At 39.5% G+C, this 16,832-nt stretch overlaps 2 protein-coding genes across 4 annotated transcripts; one reads left to right on the top strand and one right to left on the bottom strand.

The window, feature by feature from the left end:
- Positions 1 to 33: 33 nt before the first annotated feature.
- Positions 34 to 14,851, bottom strand: RB195_001530 (uncharacterized protein; the record flags this gene model as incomplete). 3 transcript variants are annotated; one of them, XM_064198356.1, is made up of 10 exons in its annotated part: positions 34 to 408; positions 4,155 to 4,215; positions 4,336 to 4,352; positions 4,893 to 4,960; positions 5,068 to 5,206; positions 5,744 to 5,900; positions 6,017 to 6,160; positions 8,028 to 8,170; positions 8,320 to 8,411; positions 14,773 to 14,851. In XM_064198356.1, the coding sequence occupies 10 exons, from the start codon at positions 14,849 to 14,851 to the stop codon at positions 34 to 36; spliced, it is 1,275 nt and encodes a 424-aa protein (XP_064054236.1). The 3 variants fall into 3 exon arrangements, with proteins under 3 accessions (XP_064054236.1, XP_064054238.1, XP_064054237.1); XM_064198357.1 differs by lacking the exon at positions 14,773 to 14,851 and adding an exon at positions 10,101 to 10,164; XM_064198355.1 differs by lacking the exons at positions 34 to 408; positions 4,155 to 4,215; positions 6,017 to 6,160 and adding exons at positions 10,101 to 10,164; positions 13,935 to 14,005 and having other exon boundaries at positions 4,337 to 4,451; positions 4,807 to 4,960.
- On the top strand, positions 665 to 1,919 carry RB195_001531 (uncharacterized protein; the record flags this gene model as incomplete). Its single annotated transcript, XM_064198358.1, has 3 exons — positions 665 to 713; positions 1,670 to 1,746; positions 1,821 to 1,919. The coding sequence occupies 3 exons, from the start codon at positions 665 to 667 to the stop codon at positions 1,917 to 1,919; spliced, it is 225 nt and encodes a 74-aa protein (XP_064054239.1).
- Positions 14,852 to 16,832: the final 1,981 nt, after the last annotated feature.

The following is a 16,832-nucleotide window of genomic DNA, read 5'->3' as shown; positions in this document are numbered from 1 at the left end:
TCAAGCTGCGAGTCTACCTATCCGCAACACCCATCATGATCCGTACATCATGATGGGTGTTGCGGATAGGTAGACTCGCAGCTTGACTTCGTTGGTGACGGGGACCGACCACAGGCATTTCGTTAAGGAGTTAAATGCAGAAGTGACCTTAGCGCATCTTTGCTGAACATCTCTCTCGTAGCTGCTGTTTTTCCTCAGCGTACAGCCCAGGTAGCAAAACTCATTGACGAGTTCTATCGGCTGTCCGTTCACCTTGATTCCCGTTCGAGGTCTCGAGGAGATCCACATCTGCTTGCATTTATCAGAGCGTAGACGTAGTTCACAGGCTGCAGCCAGCTTCGATACAACGTTGACAACATGTTGAAGTTTCGTACTGCTTTCCGCGAATATAACAACATCGTCGGCGTACTACACAGTTGAATACAGCTAATAAGCTTTGGTTGTCTATCTCATCGAAGAAAATTTACTTAGATAGCCATTGTTGTCAAGTTTCTACTAGCTTTCCTTGTTTTTGGTTCACCGATGCGGTGGTTCACATAAGTCCGGCTGCTATGGTTTTTAGAATAATTCTGTTCAATCTTTTATTCACTGCTTTGGTTTTCAGGACATTATAAGGAAACATCGAATGTAACGGATATTATTTTGCCGTGGCTGTTATTTATCAATGCAACATTCCAAAATTTTCCGGGAAGCTGATGACGAGGTCAGCGCTGGTAAGACGGAGGCCTTGGCGGCAATGTCCACGTGATCGTATTTAATATTTGAACATATCTAAGTTTTTTTTACAATACGTTGGTTTCAAACGCGTTTAAATATTACTCGATTTTCACTGGGCACTGTTTTTACAGAACTTGTAAAGTAAACTCATTTGCTCAATCAACTATTAAACAAATTAAAGAAAACAGAGTAACAAACACATCCCGGAAAGGAAAAAATAGGATACAATAACACTTTAGAAAGCGAAGTAGGGGATACGCGTAATTATTTTATAAAGCGATCGAGAATAAAAAACGTTAGTAAATAAAGATCTGCCAGCAGATTACGAGAACCGATTACGAGAACTTGCTCAATTTTTGGCATTTAGACTCTGATCGATGCGTGAAGAAAACTTAAATGCAGTATACCACGAATCTAACGTAATAAGGCAATCCGCTTAAAAGATATAGAGGTTGCTGTAGATTGCGGAACCCAGGGTGGTTCCGCTCATCCCTCTCTAATCGTCGTAAAAATGGCGTCTTCCACGCCGTATTTTTTAAAATACGAACTGTTACGCGCCGTATCGAGGTGCGAAAGCCAATGAGTTCTCCTCGACTGCCTATGCAAGTGAAACTATTGAATAATTTGCTGAGAAGACCGGAGGCGCGTTCTCACGTACTTCGCAGGAAATAAAGCGATTCTCATGCCATTTTTTACGAGAATTGGGGAGAGATAAGCGGAACCACTCTGGATCCCGCAATCTAAAACCGATCTCTAGGTTTTCCTGTGGATTCGCTCACCACGCCAAATACGTGGAATGCTGCCTTTAATGACTGCCTGAAAAATCCTCTAAAAAGGAGAAAAGAAAGGTACAAAAGTTCTTTTTGGGCCTGATTTAACCTACGAAGTTTCTCCTGAATAATAACTGAAAAGAGATATTACCTCCCCTTGATTGTTGTATTGCTTCATTAAGGTAATGTATCAGACAGTGTACAAGAGAACTTTAACTGGGACGACGTCACTGAAACATCCGTTCAGTGTTGCTTTAAAGTTAGTTCAGCAATAAATACGTCATGTACTCATGGTACATTTGGTTTTTTTGTGTATGAGTTAACCATTTTCAGACGACTATGGTTCCCATAGCATTATTCACCTACATACATGCTTGTTTCCAGCATAATGTCAGTGAATCTGGTGACAGCTGTTTCGACGTGAATGCTTGAGAAATATATTTATGGTGAAAGTGTCAATACGAAAGAAGTTTGTTGTTGCGTTTACAGAAAGGAGTACGAGGAAGTCAGTCGCTATTCTCATATCTACTGGAAATATAAACTTTATGACCGATTGGTTAAATGAGTTGTTATTTGTTGCTTACTAATCATTTATTTAATTTATTTACTGTGTGTTCTGTATTATATTTCAATACATTTGTTACAAAGTGTATTATTTATTTGTTTTTTTTTTGCCAGTGACACCTCATGGTCAATAAAAAATAGAAAGAGAATAATTTTAAGAAATTTATTGAGAACGTAAATCCACATGGATTGAGTACTCTGAAAATAAACTTAGACGCTGAAAATTCGTATTCGGCTTACTTTTAATTCCACTTTTTTACCTCTCCTCACCTTTGAGCCGTCGAATTTTTTCTTATACGCTTTCTTTGAAGTTAAGTTCTTTTTTTGCGTTTAACGCTTTTCTCTTTCTTTTCCGCAGGTTTAGCTGCTGAAATGCTATACACAACATATTTCCACAGAGGTTTTTATATGGAACCTTTATTTGCCTGACGTTTCGGCTTTTTCGCCGTCTTCAGAGGCCTAAATAGAGGATGACTGGAGCAATGCTACGTTTATCCCGTCAAGTGCCACACTACCCTGCGTAGTCATCCTCTATTTAGGCCGGTCTCTGAAGACGGCGAAAAAGCCTAAACGTCAGGCAAATAAAGGTTCCATCTAAAAACCTCGCACGCACACTATAACAAAACACAGACAGAATATGTCGAGCTTTCAAGACAAAAGAACATTCGAACTATTTCCACGGAATTTTAAATATGAACAGAGAATATGGGTCCCATCGCCTGTCTCTGTTTTCTACAATGCAATAAAAGGTCCTGTTTATTTGATCTTATGTGGTGTCGGAGATCACTGGATTGTAGCACGGTTGCATCCATAAGGTAGGCCAAAGGTATTTGGAGTCATTTGCGCCTTACATGGAAGTAGTTGCAAATTTTGGGATCTCTTCAAATTTGACATCATATGTATGTAGCAGCACAAGGACATTTGGTGATTATCCAGTGAGATTAGGTTGAATTTCGCCGTCTTCTTCGAGATGTCGCTTATGTAACCTCTTTTGAAAATGAAGCAAATGGTTCAACTGAACGCTAACACTTTCACCCTCAAAAAGGAAGAAAAATAGAATGTATCCTCTTTCTGCGAATCACTAAAATGAGCCAGTTTGCAGAATTCTTCCTCCAAACTCGAATTGGATTACACAGCTTTGCCTTAGATATCAAAATAATAAGATAAGGAATCTCTCAGACTAATGCTGGATGTCTCACCGTATAAAATACTGCATCGTATCACTTTTGTCCCAAACCAATTATTTTTCTTCTGCCTTACTGCTGATTCTTCTTTAAAGACACGGATGTGACAATATGACTATCGATTTCTGGAAATTGTAGGCTATTCTACCTGAGTTTGGAAAACTGCCAAAAGCATTTATCGGAGCAGGTGGATAGGAAGAAGATGGCTTTGAGTTTTATTCAGGAACAACGTGATCGCTTAGTAAGTTGTTTTATTTACTCGAATACTACTGGTTGACTAGCTATGCGTTTCAGGGAACCTTTGTCGAGCACGTCATTAAAGTTCCCCGAATATCGAAACGTCTTTTTTTCCAAAACTACTACTAACGAGATTAGTTAGCTTCAATCAGATGTTGGAGAAGAAAATTTCGTTTATATTTAATATGGAAGCACGAGTGAGTGGTCAAATGGAGTCGAAGTGGCTTTGCGAAAAAATTGAAGTAAGTCACAGAACGGCTGAGATCAAGCATTCACACACATTCATTGTAAAAAGTACATGTAAATGTACAGTAATAATTTTTTACCTTTCTAAACTACATTTTTATTGGTTCTATGTTTCGGCTCGTATTATCATCAGAAGAGCTAAATATAGACAATTTTTTAATCCGAACCCGTTTTTTCGACCTTCTATAGATTTATTCTTGTTCAATCCGTTCAATATAAATATGAATATAAATACATATGAATGAGTATATATATATATATATATACATATATATATATATATATATATATATATATATATATATAACCAACATCATTTGTCTTGTTTATCGATGTTGTTAGAAATGTGCCTAGTTCAAAGGACGTTAAACAACGCAACTAAACATATGATCTTGTTTTCTGCTGCTATGATGAACCTGTTTTCTGCTGGACCAACACACAAAATTCTGCATAGAGAAACTTCCAAGTTCTCAGGAATGGGTAGCCAAAGATTAGTGCTAAAATAAAAATATCAACACCTACATTTTGTGCTACCTTTAATTGTGAACACATGAATGTGTATGTCGATAAGAATACACCGGTTGGGTTATGCGAAGAAAGTTTCGGACCGCGTATACCTCAAATATCGGCGTATCTGTACATGAGGCTCATGTCAGTTGATTTTCTTGGTAACGGATCGACGTGGATCTTCGGGCAGCAGCCGCAACAGATCACGGTTAGTAACATGGCTCGTCTGAAAGAGAAGAAGACTAATGAAAAAGTAGAATAAGTAAACATACAAAAATTCACTTAAATAAATCGAGAGGGTTCCACAGATGCAAACAATTCAACGTTCATTTTAAAAATCTCGTTAGACGAGCACTTTTCTGCTGGCATTGTTTGAATATAGTAGCTATATTTGCGCGGATAGCCGCGATGCGCGTTTGACTGTAGCAGGGTATAGGGCGGCGGAAACGTATGCGTAACGGAGAGGCTGCGTGCGTTGCGGCAAACGCGTCGCAGTGACGCGAGCAAACATAATCACCATGCCTATATTTGTATTTCGAACAATTATTCAAGAACACTTAGGTAGAAGCTCATAGTCATACCTGTATGGTGGTAAAAAAGCGACAGTGATTACCGTCATCCACAATGGGCGATGGAAATGAAAAATAAACTCGATCATTTCACATACGGCTTGCACTTGCATCGTTCGAATACCAGGCTGTCCAGAAAACGCAACAAGCCAGGCGAAAGCATCAACTAGAACATTTGCAACTCGTCAGAACACTGATTTCCGGAAGAAACAACAGACGTAGATTTTATTTTCTCGATTAAATAAACATTGACCGATCGTTTGGTGCGCTCACCAAGGAAAGGAATTAGTGCGATGTAAGGAAGAATAAGGTAGACAAGTGTCCAAGCTAGACGACTCCGAGCATCACGTAATTGCATATCCGTTGAATTTGAATGGGTGTACGGTAGAACTCGGCAAAGCAACAAGAATGACTGAAACAAATAGCTTGGAAAACTCGGAGATAAGGTGCGTTAAAGTCTTCTTTTTCCTTAGAAAAAAAAGCAGAAAAATGTGATGTAGGGAGAGCGGTCCTCTACCTAACTATTTCTAGGATTTATTTGAAAATGTGAGAAAGTTTGTACGAATTGGAGATATATTAAATGCTAGCTGTGAATCAACGTACAAGTAACACACATGCTGAATGAAATGCAACATTAGTTGCTGTTCACGGGTGAAAGATTTCAATGGCTCGGCGGGAAGAGGTGAATTTGTAATGGACGCAAAAAGGTACAAAAGGCTCAGATCCGCGGTTTGAACGGTTTTTTTGCATAAAATCGCTCGCCACATTCCACTCCAGGGGTATATAGATATTAAAAATATAAAGTGACACAAAGAAATGACTTTGACTGCTTGGAGCATGTCCTGCGGGTCCTATGTCCCCGACTGAGCCAAAATTATGCGAATATGGAATGATCAGACAGTGCTTGGATCTGGGGTGTATTTCGATCGAACAGAAATGCATCACTTACGGTAAAGATTTGCACAGAGATCACAATAAAGCAGGTTATCATCACAATCCGTGAAGCGATCGATAAGATACGTAGAGTGGTATCGGTGGTACCATCGGAAACGTAGTAAAGTACGCTCAAGAAGAATGGAATAATTTGCACGGCGAAACAAATGGTGCTGCAAAAACATTAGTTAGCTGGTCAATTCTCTACTTTTCGGGAACTTATCTTATGAAAATTTTTGCTGTATTACTTCTTCTATACAAAAAATTAAGTCGGATACGATGAGCTCACTTTAAAGGAAACGCGTTGATCCGCTCTTCTTTCAGATATGCCAGTCGACAGCAATACAACAACAGAATCAACTGGATTACAATATTATAATGCACATAATCATAAATAACATAGAGGAAACTGTGAGTCCATTCCAAAAAATAGCTGTAACTAACTTTAACTGATTACTGTTCATTTGGCTGTTTTCCGTTAAAGGCATCACCCCACGAATCTGAGGTGGCACGGATTGCAGGTGGAGTATTCGTATACGGGATAGTATATTTTGGAGAGGGGTGATTCCGTTCATTTCTTTCTAATTGCAGTAAAAAAGGGCCCGGAAAATGCAGCGCCGCACAAGGCTGGCGCGCTCCAGTCGAACTCCCTGTACAAAATAGTGCGCCAGAACGCGCGAAGCCGTATCTTTCGAGTCGTTTTTTACCGCAATTAGCAAGAAATGGACGGAATCACCCCCTCTCTATAATCTACTATCCCGTATACGAACACTCCACCTAAAATCCGTACCACCTCAGATTCGTGGAGTGATTCCTTTAAGACAAGAAATGCATTTGAGAAAGAAAATAGATATCGCTGCGAAACAATGAGTTCCTACTATTAGTGGATTTATCAAATTTTGCTCTGGTCATACAAACCGAGAGTTGCGTGCGGCGCGGCTGGAAAGAGGTTCAGCTGCGAACGCTCAGTCGATGGCCCGAAACCACGCTGTAGCAAGACAAGAATTTCATCCCTCCGATGTCGATAAATCGATGCTAAATCGGCTGGGAGGGCGAAGACTCTGACTTCACAGATCGACTGATTCCGAAATTCATTGCATGGGTGGCGAAACCTTCGCGAACCTTCAAAGCTCCTGAATTCAGGTCGAGTGAAACTCAAGCGGATTGAATAATACCGTGTACTTTATTACTAACATTATGGGTACAGATAAGTTTTGTGGGATTTACAGAGGATGGTGTAACTAGCATTAAATCCTTCCGGACCATCTTGCAACTATATTCATGTTAAGGTATCATCATTTCTATCTAAAAATCACTAAATGCCATTTCGCTGAAGTGTAAAAAGCATACTTTTTTGTGCTCCATTCATATCAACCTTTGTGCCAGCGAAACACATATTCGCGGAAAGCGCTTCTTTTTTGAATAGAAATCCTTGAGTACTGGTTCCGACGTTTTAAAAGTGGCGATTTTGGCAGCCGAAAAAAAAGAACGCGAAGGAAGGTCCGTAAAGTGTGAAGACGCTGAGTGGACGTCTTCAAACTTTGCTGACTTTGATTCGGCACTGGAGTTATTCGTCCAAGATTCATGCAAAACTCAAGAGAAGCTTGTTGAAGCCTCGGAAGTGACTCGGAAAGAAGTTTCAATTCGTTTCAAGGCTATAGATAGTTTGCAAAAACAAGGAAACTTGGTTGCTGGGTGAACTCAAGCCAAGAGATGTCAAACTCCGTTTTTTCACGTGTGAACAACTGCTCCAAGACAAAATCGGTAGGTTTTTTTTTGCATTGAATCATGACGAGGGACGTAAAATAGACCTACTACGTCAACCCGCAGTGCAGAAAATCGCTGGGTAAGCCCATCCATCAACTTCAACGCCCAAACCGAATATTGATGGCAAGAAGCTGTCGCGTGCGTCTGGTGGGATCAGTTCGGAGTGATCTACTCTGGACTACTCCAGCCTAACGAATCCATCACTGGGGAACGTTACCAACAACTATTGACGCAACTGTGTCTAGCATTGAAGGTAAAATGCAACCAACATGCCAAAAGATATGGCGAAGTGATCTTTCAGCACGGCAGCGCTCAGCAACGTGTTGCAAAAGTCGTCGAGTTACCTTTGGAGGCCCTTAACTTTGGAGGGACATAACATTCGCGTCCAGCTCCAGTGTAAATCACTCGCTTTGTTGCGAACTTTCACCTCGTACTATGTACGTGTCAATTTGGGGGGATTTTCCCCTCCTTGATGAGATTTGAAAAGAAAAAACTTCTATAACTTCCATTGTCTATTACATACGTAAACTTACATGTAAATGAAATTGTATTGCTCTTCACTCAACGAAAATAGATTTATATAGGCGACTACTTCACAATAGATATTGAAAAATTCGCAAAACATCATTGGTATGAAGATTGCGACCGTAATTGACCTCATGAAATCCTTTTCCATCTGAAATCGCAAAAATAATTGTCCTACATACATGTTGGTGTTAGTCAGAAGAAAAAAGGACCCATAAAATAACTTTGAAAAGGAAAAAGGCTAATACGTCTTATAACATATTATGTATGTTGTTTAAAAATTAAAAAAAGAAGATTTACCCTAAGCCCGAGAAGAAGTATGATCACAGCCAAAATGAACCGTCCAAACATCAGAATCAAGAGCAAAATTTGAAGCGGAGTGAAATAATCGGCTGAAGAAGAGAATTATTTAAAAATTTTAGCATCTGTTAATTCAATTCACAAATTCTACTGAAACGTATACTTCTAACTTCCAAGTCGAACGATTTTTCTTTTTTTTTCAGAGTTTTTGCGCATACACGGTTTATTTTAACACTATAGAATCACCGCGATCTTCCGATCGCACTTTAATTAACCGTTCCGTTAAACTCGTATCTGGAGTAGGGTTCATAATTTATAACGGATTAGAAATACTAACTGTCTATCTTTTCATTTCTGGTCAAAAAAGACCTCTGTTGAAAGACACTTCAGCAGTTACTGTACATAGCTCTTCGGTATCTTCCGCTGCACATGAGGATACCAAGGAGCTACGTACAGTAACTGCTGTACAGTAACTAGCTATGGACAGTAACCTACACAACTTCCACACCTAAGCGCGACCACACCCTATTAACGTTTCTTCCGAGCTTTTAGTAACAATGTGTCCGACTATAGTCTCCGATACAACTCCTCAACGATGCTAATACAATCGTCGAGTGCTTTAGCAATGATTTGTTTGTCACCTCGTGTAGCATTATAAAGTGATAAATGACTGAATGATTACCAGCTCCGCTTAGTCAGCTCATCTGGCATTGGCTGAACATTTGTTTGCATGTCTTGATTACTGTAGATGTAAGTGTTACCGCAACGAAATCTCTTTTTCTGGCAGTCTTAGTTTTTTCCTGAGAACTATTTTCATTCTATAGATTTGACACCGAGAATTTGCCCATCTGAGAGGCAGGAGTTCATTGATAATGAGGTTTACAACACTTGCTGAGCAGAGAACGCTGTCAGTCTTCAGTATCTGGTCCAGAGATGGGAAAATAGTCATGTTAAAGTATAGCTGGAAGGCACTGGAGTTAGCTACCCAGGTGAGGCGCGACTATGGGGCTGAAAGTAATGCTGACAACATAGTGTGGTTAATGGAGCCCTAATTTAAAATCAACGCTGCAGCGGTGGTATTCCGGTGGATTATGTGTTGAACTAATGTCGCTGACATTGGAACCGGGACGGTATACAACGTCTCGGTACATCGTGAAGATGTGCTTCAATCAGAAGTCTCCACAGATGCGGCTGTGCACTGAGAATCTATTAGGTGATCCTTCCCATTTCGCGCTGAAATGCAAGGAAGCGACAGTACAGAGGAACTGAAGCAAGAAGAACGAGAGTGTCAAAGCAGTTAACCACTGAGCTATCGCTACCTTTGATTTGCCTTCAATCGCACCTTTCGCCAATCATCATTAACTAGAACAGATGTTAACCCGCTCTTAACTGAAAATAAATATATGTTGAAAAATTTAATTTTTTCCAACTTATAGGAGAAACCACATTACTCCCTTATCTCATCATCTCTAATTCCAAATCTGTTTGGGGTAGGGTATTAACTTTCCTCCAACGTATTCCAAGAAAGAAACCATATCAATAGTTTCTTCGGTGATGCGCATTGTCCGTCGACTAACGAGCCAAACAACAAGATTTTTTATAAGAACTACGCATTGTTCGACTATTTCGTTACCCTCATTTTCTCAGAGAATTAATGACGTAGAGATTGTTTTTGGTTGTTTCCTTAAAGGAAATGAGAGCTCTAACTAAACCACATGATCAGTTCTCAGAGTTACTAAGAATACACGAGTGCTACGCTGGTTATACACGAGTACACCTACCACAGAACAACTCAGTGCACATGGGGAACTCGGCCACAGCCGTAATTTGCTCCGCATCGGACATCTGAAATGATATTTACCAGTACGAGATACACGGCCGAACGATTTGTAATCCACAGTGACAATGAAGAAGAAGAAAGATTTAGGCTTGTTCTTACACTTTATTTCACATATCGCGGAGCTCAATGGAGTTCTACGAGGAAAAAATGCCAATTACTCCTGCGCCAAGTGTTATTATAATAAAATTACATGGAAATAATGCTATGCTACGGTATGCTTTATGCTTACGGTAACTTTAAGGAAAAATTATGGAAAAGTTTTATGTGTTGGATTTATGTGATTTCAAAAACGTTCATGATGACTTTTTAGTCTGAATTTCACTCTTTAAAATTGCAGTTATTCAAAGATTGCCACAGTTCAATCAGGTCCTGCATCATTTTTCATATGAAGTCGTTCCCCCGGCGGTAAAACCGCATTGCAAAGAAGGATCTATTGTTGAGTAGTTCACCTCAGATCCATGGAAAAACGCGATCTTATTCTCTCAAATCGCTGTTGATCTTGGGTCAAAAAATCAATGCCTCGTGAGTCGAAGCTCACCCAATAATACCCTGCAGTGGATCTGATACGCTTTTAAATACAGTTGTGTTCGTTCAGAAAAATATGTGTCGCCCTCGAGAATAATGAACCTTATGGGAACCTCTCAAAACATAAAATATAAAGGTGCGAGTAACCAAGCTAGCGGCTCCTAGAGTGGAGGATGAGATCTTCTGGAAAAAATTGCCAAAGAAATTAGTTTACTGGTTGATTACACCTGCATTATTCGCCATCTTACAGGTTTTTTTAGTTCTAGAGATTTATTATTGAATCTCTGGTTCGCCAATTACAGTTTCAGGATTAGCCTTCCAGCAAGAACGCTGCTTTCAGGATTTCTCTTATTTAATATTGACCTGAAACAATAAGGCGTTGACTTCTGCCCCAAAGTGACGTTCAAATGGGCAATAAGTAACCAGTCCAATCGGGAGTTGAACGGACTCCTTATGAGGGATCAAAAGCCATGATATCGGAGAACTTAATCAACATCAGTGGGCGTAATAGAGAACTCGTAGTTATTAAGAGCTAAAGTTGATGTCATCTACACAGCGGGATCCTCAGCGGAATAGGCCTTGATTGAAGGTTGGAGAGCAGTCTTGAGACAAGAAAAAACCATGGATTTTCCTGCGCCTCATCTTAATTTGAGGGACTTGGAAACCCGAGCGATAAAACATACGTGGATTAAGAAGCGTATGGACGTTTCTCATCTACTTTTTTTGTTGATACAAAAATAATGTCTACAGACATTAGGGAGACAAAAACCAATAATTCAACGTACTTCAACGATTAGATACACCTCATTGATTAAATCATTCATAAAATGACGATCACGATTACATAAATGATTGCTAGGTGATTATTGCGGTGATGTAATAAAATCAACATATATTCGGAAAAAACACATTTCTAATCTAAATAACTGCTCGTATATGTGTGAACATTGTGAAAAAACATGGTGAACAGCGCGAAAGGTGGTCCTTTCGGTCTTTGGAGGATAGGAAACCAAAAACAAAATCCATTATTTATTTCACAAAAGAACCGGCTGCACTTTGAAGTGTCTAAAAAAGTACCAGCTATTCATCACTGCAAACGTCGATTATTCAGGATTTATGTACGTGTGCACGTGAACATTATATATAGTATATATATATATATATATATATATATATATATATAATATCTGGAATTTCAATATTTTTTTCTGAACTACGAAATAGAGACATTTAGGTACGAAACCGCAGCTCCATTAGTAACATCTTTTTAGAAAGTAGTCAGTAGTTTAAATTGTAGTAAATGTCAACAACAGAGGCGGACTACTGTATATGTACTTTTAAAGCCTTCGGCGGATGAAATGAATACAGCACTCCGTTCTCCTGCTAAATTCTGTCCGAGAGAACTCATTAGTCTCAGTCTCTGTCAGACTAATAACAATCAAAAACCAACCTCGTGGTTTTGGACAAATTCTCCTAGGGATAGGAAGAGTAATTTCACTAAGTTTTATAGGGTATTTTATCGTTGCATTGGTATGAAAAAGAAAGAAATATAAATAGCAAAATTATAAACATAAATATTTTAATAATGCAGTAATAACTAGTGTACTGTTCGTATAAAGACATGAAAGAACAAATAAATAATAAAATGACCGTATTTGAATCTCTAATCATCATGTCTAGTTACAAATGTAGACAAAGCAACCATCAAGCTCTGCAAGTACGCAATTGCGGACTAGAGCGAGAGTAATGCACGCATCGCAAACCGAATAATACACGATCAATCAGACTAGAGTCCGACCAATTCTGGCCAGTAAACCAGTCCTGCATACGTTAAGAAGAAGAAAAGCTGCAAGAAAAAAGAGTCAATAGTCAAGGCTGAACGCCACCTGCAGTCGTTTTTTAATCAACTTCAGATAGAGTTGGCAGGCCACGCCTACCCGTGATATCACTCCCCTCAGGATGTTTGTACGCATGGATTTGATGAAAGTAGCACTGACTCAGCGAAGAAGTGCAAGCGTATGAAGTGGATGACCCCTTAGGAGGACGTAATTAAATGTGCTGTGGTGGAAAAAAAATTGTTGAGAATAACCGGGGAACAACTCGAAAATTTGTAAATACTGCCCACAGGTATGGAAACGTTCTTATTTCACCTGAAACTGGCGGGAGAGTGCTAGCATGGCAGAGAACGAAGACCGTAGAAGGGAAACGAGAGACTGTGCACTGGCGAGAGTGTATCATTCTAACATCTGAGAAAGGTTGAGAGAAATAGTAATATAGTAGCTGAAATAAAGATGTGAAGCAGTTGGAAACGGAAAAATTCCTACGGATTCCCAGACAACATTTCCAAATTTTGGCGAAAGGGGACGGAAACTAGAAATGCAATTCCTCTCGTGCAACATCTAAATTGTACCGACGAATTTAAAGACAGCATACCACGAATCTGAGATGGTGCGGATTTCAGGTGGAGTATCCGTATACGGGGTCGTAAATTATGGAGACCGGGGTGGTTCCGCTCATTTCTCCCTGCACCACTGCAAACAGCCGTCTCCAGAATGCTGTTTTGAACGACGCCATCTATTGCAACGCTCCACCCCTTGCGCCGCCTCCGCCCTGTGATTCGTCAAAAATTCAATTCGGCCTGTCCTGATAGGCAGTAAGGGGGGCTGCGCGTGCATTATGGTGGCGCGCTGCAATAGAAGGCGTCGTAAAAAGCAGCATTCTGGAGGCGGCTGTTTGCAGTAATGCAGTGAGAAATGAGCGGAACCACTCCGGTCTCCATAATCTACGACCCCATATACGGATACTCCACCTGAAATCCGTACCACCCCAGATTCGTGGTGTGCTGCCTTTAAAGCAGGAAGTTTCTGTACACCGCTATTTTCTTCGAAGGTTCATGACCGTGCTAGTTCAGAATATTGGGATGTGACGATGCTGATCTAAAATCGGTTAGCCTGAGATTATTTTATTCCAACACATCAGATATGACAAAAATGTGAACTGGAGAGGTACTTACTAGTATGAATATTAACATAACACGGGTTGCAGCACTTAATCTGTGCCAAAGGAGATCGCGGACCTATTTTAAATGTGAGCAGAACTTGGAAATTCTCAATAAAAAAAACAGAAGTAAGTGGAAGCAGCCCTAGTGCACGATCAATGGGCTCGCGGAGTTCAAATTGAGTCCGAGCTCGTAGAATTGCAACGTTCTGAAATCTACCCGTTTCCATGGACGACTTCCTCATGCTGCTACCTCAGGTGTCAGCAACACAGCCGAGTACGTAGTGAGCTGACGAGGAAATAGGAGATATTTATAAGAAGAAACTGCAACGTCGTGCTAGAGTCATGAAATATAATACCAAGAAAATCAGCATTATCCTTGGGTATTGGAAGTGAAAGGGATAGAAACTACTCCTTAGAAAAAAGTCGAGGATTTCTTGATTTCATTTTATTACTATTATCACTTTAATTATGCATGTCGTTTTATTTCTACTTCAATTGAAATGAATTCTGGCATTATCCAGCTATCATATCGAAGAGGTGTTTGTTGAATAATGTTGTGTTGTAACTTTCGACTGAACACAATCAGATATACTGTAATGTTGTGTAGTTCTCTCTTCTTTCTTTGCTATAAGGAAACAAAACACACACACAAACACCAAGGTCCAAGGATTTTGAATCACCAGCACCACCAATCAGTTCAGCGGTTGATCTACGAATTGGTGCCTCGATTCAAAAACCAAATGCAACCAACAAGCGATAAGAACAAATTTCTGTGATACCGGCCGTTCGACGAGAACTCCAGTTTAGTAATAATGTAATTACGGCGATAACACACAGTGCCACAACTATGTCATAAATTCGCTTAAGCGCTGTATTTGTCAATAAAAAAAGACCTCTCAATCGCAAATGCAGGCTTATTCGAGAATTCGGAAACTCACTCGAGAAATCGCGAGATTAGATTTGCTACAGGGACTAAGGAATGCGAAAGAGCGGGTAATAAACCAGTATAGGATAGATCTTCGCTAGATTCGCATTAATGGGACTTACTAGTATTAATTTGATAGGAGGAAAGAAGGGGTTTGAATTACCTTCAGAATCAAAAGTTTTTTTTTCGCTTCCAATGTCCAGGCTGTTGCGAGTTTCAATCTTTGAATTCATCGGCTCCATACCCGTATTTTTTATAATTCTGGCCTCGAAATAATGGGGACAAATTCCCAGTAGAATCGCGAATCTTGAAGGCGAGGGCAGATTTCATACTAACCTGAAAGAAACTTTTAGTAGATGAAGTGATTTATAGGGACTTTTCCAATGAAGGGGAAATTGTTAGGAAAACAAAAGGTTTTCTCCCACAATTCTGGAAGAAGAATCTAATTTAAAGCCCTCAAGTCTCAGAAAAGGAAAAAAGAACTGCAACATGAAGTTTTCCAAGTACGGACGGGGCTAAATGTCTATGAATCGTTTTCTCGGGAACGATAACCACTCAATGAGTTTGTTTCTCAACGACAAGTTGTCAGGTTTCTTTGAAACACTCGACAAAACATTTCAGCAACACGCAGGGAGAACGAGGCAAATCACATTATTTAGCTAAATTCGCAGGAAAACATCTGAAGTACGTTAATAACAAAGCATTTGTTTCCTAGAATTTTTTTTTATTAGAAATCCAATTACTCTTAAATCACTACTGCTTCAATATAACTGTGTATGAGAAAACTAATGGTCATTGTTAATGGCATAGATTCATAGGAAACAGAGCTCATTGAGACTTAACGAGTTCGTACGAATAGCTGGTTTTGTGGGATGCGTGGAGTTGCCAGGATCAGTCTTCTTCTATGCGAGAGCGAGGGAAACGTGCAAAAATATCTATATAAAGAGTTCTATAGCTTTGAGATAAGAAATTTGTGAAAGGTATTTGTGATAAGAGACGAATAAGAAGGAAAAAAGAGGAAAAAGAAGAGCAACTTTATAAAGGGTAAGAATAAATGATAGAGGGCTTATCAAATCAACAAAACGCATTCGACTTAAATCCAGAAGCACCCGAGATTTATGAGCCTGCAAAAACGGTTTTGCTTTCACAAAAACCATCGGCTGCGACGAACACGTAAAGATAATATAGGTGTGAGCTCAAATGTTGCAGACAGGAGCTAATACAACTGAGCGAACGTTTCGCTCCATGACGCACGAGAACATGTCCACAGTAATAATTATCGAGATCAGCACTTTTTTCATCATCGTTCATTCATCCGACATCGTCTCAGCAGTTTTTACGCCTCTTCAACTCATCTGTTCACTACTTACTCAATATTATGTTGAGGAACAATTGTCGTACTTCCTATTTGCCGGTTTTCGCCACACTGTCTCACAATCTTAGCGATGACGCTGAGGTAGCGCATTGGATTCAACTCTGGAATTCCACTTCGAATTAGACCTAAGCATAAAAAGTGCAGTTAAAGTCGCATCTATCAGTTTCGTTTTAAGCTAGGTGTATATGACGCTGAACAAGACGCTAATTAGTGCAACAACATAAGTCAGATTATCACAGTTGACAATGCGATGGGTGATGAATAGAACACAAATTTTTATTCTATCAACAACAGCAACAAACAAAAAGAAAGAAAAGAAAAGCGTAAATGGGACTTTGCTCACATACGAAATGACTGGGTCTTTTGGCAAAGGGCCGAAGTCTTGCTTTCCATGGAACTTCCAAGCAATAATAAACAAGGTTTTCAAAAATACTTGAGTTATTAAACTCTGTCGTCTTAGAAAATCTGGAAAAAATCTCTCACAAGTGGTCAAACAGAAGTAAAAATAGATGAAATAGGGATAGATCTTAAAAATAATTGGGAGAAAAGTTAATACATACATCAATTCCACAGGGACTATTATGAGCGTGTTTGGCACCATATTCATATCACAAAATACGAAATTACGAAAAAAAATCCCTTCAAAACTGCAAAGTTCATCTAAAATGCACTCAAAAAGTGATGAAAACGTGCAAGTGAAGACAGCGAAATACGCGGGAAAACGGAGTGAGCTCGAAATCTTGAATACATATTACAAAATCATGAAATTTTCGACTTTGGGGACGTTGAAGTGTCTTCCATAGCTATATAATGGCTATATGATCGGGAAACGAATAGTTTTCGAGCCA

Source organism: Necator americanus, chromosome IV (genome assembly GCF_031761385.1).
Source record: "Necator americanus strain Aroian chromosome IV, whole genome shotgun sequence".
Taxonomy (NCBI): domain Eukaryota; kingdom Metazoa; phylum Nematoda; class Chromadorea; order Rhabditida; family Ancylostomatidae; genus Necator; species Necator americanus.
The sequence above is the reverse complement of the archived record's forward strand: the minus strand, read 5'-3'. Positions and strand labels throughout refer to the sequence as shown.